Below are 8561 nucleotides of genomic sequence, written 5' to 3' on the forward strand. Positions count from 1 at the left end.
ATTTTATTTTTGTTGTGCTGACTTTTTACGATCACTTACAATAACTGGTACTGCGTGCTAGCTAGCACAACGGAGTTTCTATACAGCTGTGTATAAGTTACTGATGTTGAACTATATGACAGCCTCCCCTGTCATTCTCTCGCTTGTTGAAACTTCAGTCATGAAACTGATCAATGATCGACTTTTCTCTCTTGTTTGTTTATCGCGCTAAACAACAGCAGCACGTTTAAGCTTGATCAGCTGTTGTTAGAATTCATTTGATTTTAATTTCTAGTATCAGCTGATGTTTGCTGGAGACACAGCTTTAAAAACGGCTGGTCCAAACCAGGAGATGTCCTTACTGAATCATCAGAGCTGAACTTGTTATGGAGAAACAGATTTACCTTTTAGGTGACATGAATGAGTTGAAGGGAAGTTATGAACTGTTTCTGAGAGATGAATAACACCAATATCCTTTTCTGTGTAGCTGACAGCTGGTAACTGTGCAGGGGCGGATCTAGCAAAGCTTTTGTCAGGGGGCCAGGTAGGGCATTAACAGGGAAAGGGGGGCACAACGAAATACTTTTCTTTCTTACTCTCATATAAAATATTTAGCTTTTATTAAATAGTTATCTGAATCTTACAACCAAAGTTTGTATAATAATACACAAGATTGGCTGTAGACCATTGTTAATCATTCAGAACACTAAAAATAACAAAAAACAAAAAGTGAATGCAAAAGTGCACAAATATTTATTTTACGTGTTTGATGTGTGTGGCGGGGCGTGGTCTGCAGTGCCGCTGCAGGGGAGGTGGACCCACATCAGCGGCATCTGCAATCAGGCGTAAAGTCTGTGCTCTCTCAGCTGTTCTTTTTTTTTGTATGTGTCGGGCTGTGAGATGAAAAGCTACAGCCGGCTGTGTGGGTACAGCAACTATGTGTGAAAAGTGGTCCATAACGTAATGCTTCAAAGCGTGTTCATGCAAACATTGTCGGGTCTGCTCATGAACCTCTGCGCACAGCGTCTGCAAATCGGGGCTGTATAAAGTCACCTCAACTTTACACAAAACTGTAAGCTGTCATCTGTGAGGCGCGAGCGGTGTTTGGTTTTACCATAGTTCACGGTGGAAAATGGCTGCTCTGCTGAGTTTTGCTCTCTGTAGCTGTTTGAATGGCAAACTACACTGATTAGCGGCAGCATAGGCACACTTAAAATTTCTTCTGAAATTTTCGCTTTCTAGTTTTAGTTATACAATGTCTCAACCATCATGAAATATATATAGCCTATTTAAAATCTAAAACTTAAAATTGTCCGTAGCCTACTGTTGTTACCACTGTCCTGTTTGAAATGGATACTAACTAGCTAACTGACTGAATGCCCATTGACCTTATAACTCCTGTTGTGTGTGTGTGTTTGTGTGTTTGTATACAGAGAGACAGCCAGGTTCATAATGGATATAAGGAAGTTTTTTCAAAAAAAGGAGCCACATTCAGGTAAAAATGTAAAATCAAATGATCCGTCAATCAAGAATAATGTTGGATCAGTGTTTCAATGTTTATATCTTTTATTAGATGTTCATGTGGTTTGGTTATTTGCCTTTTGGTTGAAAGTACACATACAATCTGGAAGTTGTGTTCTCCCTATAATAAAGCTGCTATACAGAATCTGCTAAACAAACTGGGTTGAAACATTTTTGACCCTCTTTAACAACATTCCAACATAACATTGTAATTGATTGGGGAGATTAAAATTAATGATATATTTTTATGTGGTTCAGCCACAACTCTACTGAAACCTCAGCCAGTAATAGGTAGGCCAACTTTTGGACCGTCCAGTTGTCTGTATGACTGCCGGAGTATGTACATCACATTTGCACACTATCAGAAACTGCCAAACAGCCCTGGTGGAGTGAGGAGCTGTAAAGAGAAGCAGATGCTCTGTTTATATTCTAAAAATGTTTTAAGCTAGCTTGTTTCAAAGATTCTGTACAGCAGCTTTAAATGTTTTCCAAAAGCACACATACACTTAACTTATCAGTGTTTCTAAACTCATAAATCTTACAACACAAAATTAGTATTATTAAATTAGTAAAATTAGTATCTGCAGTAAAGATTTTTTCATACATTGTATAAATTCTACCACAGGCAATGTTGCCTCCATTTTTATAGTTTTTATTAATATTTTGTAATCATTTATTTGTAATAATTCTGTTTTGGGAGTGTTTTTTATGTATCTGTATTATATTATACATACACATTAAAAGTGAATCTCTGTCCAAAAAAATGCACTCAGTTGACTTTTTACTCACTATGAGCATCATTCATTATTCTCCCCCAGTAATTAAGGTTAGGATATGTATTTTTTCTATTCCAATCCATTCTTCTTTTGCAGCATTTAAATAAGCTTGATCAGATTTGATGGTTTTGTTACAGACTTTTCAAAAAGTGTTTTGCTTTTCTTTCACAAATGTGGGATTAAATTGTGTTAAAATGTACAAAACAGTCATGTCATGTTTTGTGACAAGGACCCAGGCACAGAGAGACTTGATGAATTTAAGAATCTTATATTAATAAAGAAATTTGCAGACTTGCACAGAGATGGTAAAATTATGATGACTGATAACGGAGACGAAGACAACAGACGATGAGGACAGGGAGGAACAGGGGTTTAAATGCACCAAAGTGACAGTCAGAGAGAACTCGGGACAATATTTAAGGATGCAGGGACTGACAGAGACAGGTTTATCTTGCCTGGCTGGGCAGCTCTCTGGGTGCTCAGCACCCCCAAATCTCTGATCCTAGAATCGCACCTGAGTTACATCACACAAGGTTTTAGCGCAACAGAAAATATACCTTACATTTACCCTTTTAAGTATAAATAAACTTGTAAGATTCACTCTCCCATATTTATCCCTTTAACAGCTCGCTTTTAACTGTTCTTCTTTTTAAGATATTTCAACTTGAATTATTTCTTAGAAAAATATATCAACTTCTTAAAACATTAATACTTCAACAGAGTAATGAGATCCCTCACATTTTATAATCACATTTTATGAACTTTTTGCATCTTTATCAAATGAATTAACTTCTAAGTCAACAAAACTGAAAGGGTGCATTTAAGCACTACATGACGATATTACTGCTTCTCCAACGTTTTGTAAAGCTAACAAACTCAGATGAATCACAGTAATGTTAGACCACAGAAATACACAGAAATCGCTAAGCAGTAGCTTAATCCTAGCGGTTAGCTGGGCACATTTTAATATATTCTTTAGCACTTAAACTTAAACATCTGCACATCAGTGATGTTACAGTACTTTAAACATAAATATCACAACTCCGACTGGTTTTGTTTTTTAAAGCAGAAAATCTATTAACAGCAGTCAACTACATGTCTTTATGGTGCTAACATTCATGTAGCATCCCTTACCGGAGCTCGTGGTGAGATAGCTCGCCTGGCTGACGCAGCTCCCCCCGGCCGAATTTCACAGATATCAGATCCTAATAAATAGCCATCTATTAACTACTAGTATGTGAAGATAAATTGTGAATTTAACTTTTATTTTAGCTTTTCTTACTGGGATCTTTCAGCTAATTTGGAGGTTGTCTGTGAGTAACGGCTTTCACAACAGGAAATGTTGACTGACAGAAAGTCATCTCAAGGCATACTTGCCTCCTAGTGGCGGGGAGGGAAAATTACACCTCCAACCTTATTCAGCAGCACAACCCACAAATCTGATGTGGGTTACAATAGTCTTACCTCCTCAGGCACAGGGGTGTCCCCCTTCGAAGCATCTCTGGGTTACCAACCACCTCTCTTTCCGGCCGTCGAAGGTGAGCACTTTGTCCCCTCTTTCCAGCAGCATCTACGGAGGTGTCGACGTGCCTGGAGAGCCACCCGGGCCGCCCTTCTTCGCACAGCTGATCGCAATAAGCGCCTGGCGGACCGTCACCGATTTGTTCCGCTCCGGGCTGAGTCAAAGAAACTGTCTCCCACCTTCATTGGTCCGTTTGTTATAGACTCTCTGGTTAACCCGGTTTCTGTCCGTCCCCGAAATATGCAGATCCATAACGTGTTTCATGTATCTCAAGTGAAACCCTGCCTGTCCAGTCCTTTGTTACACCAAGTTTAAGTATCTCGGGGTCTTGTTCATGAGTGACGGGAGTGGGAGATCGACAGACGGATTGGTGCTGCGGCTGCAATACCAGTCTGTTGTGGTGAAGAGAGAGCTGAGTGTAAAAGCGAAGCTCTTAATTTACTGGTCGATCTACGTCCCTCCCCTCCCCTATGGTCACGAGCTGTGGGTAGTGACCGAGATTGCCGATACAAGCGGCAGAAATGGGCTTCCTCTGAAGCCCATTTCTGCTTCAGAGGAAGCAGAAATGTTGATGACTTGTTGATGACTTAGGTCCCCTATACATCAACAGTGATGGTTGGAGAGGGTTCACACCTTCCAGTTTCCCAGGAAGCACAAACTGGACTCCAACCTGCTGCTGATCTTCTACTGCTCGTCCATTGACAGCCTGCTGACATACTGCATCAAAGTAAGGTACGGCAGCTGACCAGATGGGAACAGAGTGAAGCTTCACAGTGTAATCAAGGCAGCACAGAAGATTATTGGCTGCCCTCTCCCCTCCTTGTCAGACATTTATTTCACCCGCTGGCCTGGGAACGCCTTGGTGTTCCCCCAGATAAGCTGGAGGAGGTGGCTGAGGAGAGGGTGGTCTGGGCTCCTCTGCTAGGGCTGCGGCCCCCGTGACCCGGCCCCCGATAAGCAGATTGATGGATGGATGCTCTTTGTGGATTACAGCTCAGCTTTCTATACAATCATCCCGGATATCCTCTTCACCAAACTGGTCACTCTTGGCCTTTGACTTTCTCACCAACCGGCCCCAGACTGTAAGACTTGGCCCCTATCTGTCCTCTACTCGCATGCTGAGCACTGGCTCCCCACAAGGCTGTGTGCTGAGCCCCCTCCTGTATTGTCTCTAAACCTAAGACTGCAGTTCGACCCACAACAACAACATCATCATCAAGTTTGCTGAAGACACCACATTGGTCAGACTTATCTCAAAGGGAGACGAGGCAGCCTACAGAGAGGAAGTCCTGAAGTTGACATCATAGTGTTCAGAGAAAAAACTAGCACTGACCACTATGGAAACCAAAGAGATCATTGTCGACTTCAGGTGGCACAGCACTGACTTAGGTCCCCTATACATCAACAGTGATGGTTGGAGAGGGTTCACACCTTCCAGTTTCCCAGGAAGCACAAACTGGACTCCAACCTGCTGCTGATCTTCTACTGCTCGTCCATTGACAGCCTGCTGACATACTGCATCAAAGTAAGGTACGGCAGCTGACCAGATGGGAACAGAGTGAAGCTTCACAATGTAATCAAGGCAGCACAGAAGATTATTGGCTGCCCTCTCCCCTCCTTGACGGACATTTATTTCACCCGCTGCCTCAACAGAGCAACAAACATCATCAAGGGCAGCTCCCACCCAGGTTTTGACCTGTTCGACCTGCTTCCCTCAGGGAAGCGCTACAGGTGCATCAGCACAAACACTGACAGACTTAGGAACAGTTCCTTTGCTAAAACCATGAGTACCCTGAACTCACACATGAACCGACGACACAGTTTCACCCCCCAATTCAAGCCTCTCCTCTGTACACAGAATATACAAACACTACCACCACTTTGCAATATTTAATTTATGTCAAAATACCTCACTGTAAATATAGACTATTTATTTTTTCCAATATTTGTATATTTGATATTGACCTGCTCATATGTATACAGTGCCACAGAACTGTGCACCTCACCCCCCTTTCTTCTTTCCCCACATGTCTGCACTGGGTAGGAGATGCTCTGAATCTCTTTGTACATGTGTATAGTGACAATAAAAGGCATTCTAGTCAATCTGTCATGAACCTGGGTCCTCTTGACCCAGCGTTTTGTGTTTTCTATTATTGTAACTTTGGTTCTGTTCTTCCTCGGTTAGTGTTCTTTTCTTTCTGCCCGTGTATCCCTGTGTCCAGTCTGCGTTTCTGAGTCTGTGTCATTACGTGTATGTGTTTCCTGTTTTACTTTGAAGGTCTCTGTCTTATGTCTGTGTTCTGTTTACGTTTCCCTTACCTTGTCAGCTGTTATGTCCCCCAGGTATGTTTCCCTCCTGTTTCCCATCCCCTGATTACTGGTATGTGTATTTATAGTGTGTGTTCACCCGTCCTCATTGCTGGTTCGTCTGTGTTGTTTCCCTCGGTCTCTCTGTGTCTCTCTGTGTCTCTCCCCCTGTATTTCCCCTGACCTCCCTGCATCTTCATTTCTGGTTTGTTTTGTTAGTTTTGCCCAGTTTAGGTTTTCCAGTTTCATGTCCACCCGCACCGTTTGCTGTTTGTATTTTCTCTTGTCATTAAACTCACATGCACCCGAGCTGCCACTTCCTGGTCCTAAATAATTCCCACACGGCTTGCCCCGGCAGACTGTGACAGTGTCAGTTTAGAAGGTCAAGAACAGCAGGGAGAGAACACGCCTATTGGGGAGGCCTTTGCTGGTAGTTTGTGTGTGGGATGTGGTGCTTCCTGGCCTCACCTGCGACTGGGAATTGAGCTACCAGATCTTTTCTTTTTGCAGTTGTACACATTTATTTCTTACTGTTTAACAGATTTCTCATTTCTTTTTACTTAATACAGTAAAAAGAAACATTTTGTCATGTAGAAAAACTGATTTGCACTGTAAATGTTCAGCTTCAACTTTCAATCCTTCAAACAATGGAAAAGCCATTTAATTGTACAAGTGTTAAGTAAAAACAGACTTTCATGTTTGATTAAGCAGAAATTCTAAAACTGGTCCAGTTGCTAAAACCTCTGACTGTTTCAATAAGTGTTAAAGATAAAGAGGATAAAACTGAGAAAACTACTAAAACTGCTTCACATCCATGTGGTTGTGGATCAGATTTATAAGACAGCATAATATCAAAATAGATTGACACTCTGATAGTGCTGCCACATCTAAAACAGTTTGTCTTTTAATCCTTTTCACATGTGCAGTCTCCACGGTGCCTGTTATTTCCTTGAACAGTAATGAGAAGAAAGAGAGTGAAATTTACAGCCTTCCTACATATCAGTGGTTTTTTTTGTGGTAATTAGCCAGGTGACCATCAAAAATACATTTAGTGCAAAGACATCTACAAAATGTAAATCATCTGGGAAATGCAGATAAATAATAAAACATCATATCCGCTCACATCAATAGACATGTTTTCAGACAACTCCAAATAAAACACAAATTTCAGTAAAAATTAAACATTTTTTTGGACTTATTTTAAAATGGATGTCAAACAATGGGTGTGACACTTAGCTGTGTGTGAAACTATTTTCTGATCGAATAAAACAAAAATTAGTTCTTTTTAAAATAACAACACTATAAATTTTTTTCGAATTTTGGTCAGTTTGAAACCGTAAATCAGAGGATTCATAATAGGAGGAATGACAAGAAACTCTAATGCTACAAAGTTTTGAAGGGACCGAGGCAACTCTTTCGAACCCAGTCGCATACTTATAACATCAGTAAGTACTGCCACAACAAAAGTAAATAATGAGACGAGATGTGGGACACATGTTTGCATGAACTTTGCTCTGTTTTCTATAGACTTTACACATGTTTGAATGATATACATATAGGACCAAACTATAAAAACACCATGAAGCAAATAAATAATTGTTACAATATTTGCAGATATAGCATTGATTGCAGTTTGTTCTGGAAAACAAGCGAGTTGAACAATACTCCAGTTCATACAGAAGAGTCTGGAAATATACGGGCTGCATAACTTCAGTCTGGATGTTAGAAAGACATTTACAGCCATAATGCAGAAGGTTGTTAACCACAAAAAACATGCAAACCTAATGACTCTTTGCTTTGACATGATAGAGTGGTACTTCAGTGGCTGACATATGGCCACATATCTGTCATATGCCATGAGTGCAAGAATCGACTGTTCGCCGCAGACAAAAGAAAAAATCACCTGAGTCTGAATAAGGCAACTGTAATATGAGATGAGATGAACATCAGAGAGGAGATCCCAGAGAAATTTGGGGTAGAAACCTGCTGTTCCATAAAGTGCATTGATGCAAAAGACACAGAGTAGAATATACATTGATTCATGGAGGTTGCTGTCCAAGATGATGATCACAATGAGAGAAACATTTAGCAGGCAAATGATGCAGTAACACAACAAACTGAGGAAAAAGAGAACAAACCTGTGACTGATTGTTTCATTGAAACCTGAAAGAAAAAACATTGTTATTACAGAAACATTATTCATTGTGATTGAGAGACCTAAGTGAAGCCTAGTCTCTCACTCTATCTTTTCTCCTCTCTCCTCTATCAGGTACAGATAACAGCAACATGTGAGCTGGGATTTCAAACCAGCCAATCATTGATCTGGAATGAAAGCTCACAGCTTTGGAAGATCACAGGGGATTTAATATGTATCATGTACTAAACACATAATAAAACAAACCTGCAGGTTCTTGAAAAAGAAATATTAAAACGTTTTACAACTTTATTTAAAAAAT

The 8561-nt window shown here is 40.6% G+C and overlaps 1 protein-coding gene across 1 annotated transcript; it reads right to left on the bottom strand.

Annotated features, from left to right (window-relative positions):
• Positions 1 to 7332: 7332 nt before the first annotated feature.
• LOC120730998 (olfactory receptor 52D1-like) lies at positions 7333 to 8326 on the bottom strand. The gene has a single exon (XM_040027709.1). The coding sequence runs from the start codon at positions 8306 to 8308 to the stop codon at positions 7391 to 7393; it is 918 nt and encodes a 305-aa protein (XP_039883643.1). The 5' UTR covers positions 8309 to 8326; the 3' UTR covers positions 7333 to 7390.
• Positions 8327 to 8561: the final 235 nt, after the last annotated feature.

Source organism: Simochromis diagramma, unplaced genomic scaffold (assembly GCF_900408965.1).
Source record: "Simochromis diagramma unplaced genomic scaffold, fSimDia1.1 OVJJ01000343.1, whole genome shotgun sequence".
In the NCBI taxonomy this organism is placed as follows: domain Eukaryota; kingdom Metazoa; phylum Chordata; class Actinopteri; order Cichliformes; family Cichlidae; genus Simochromis; species Simochromis diagramma.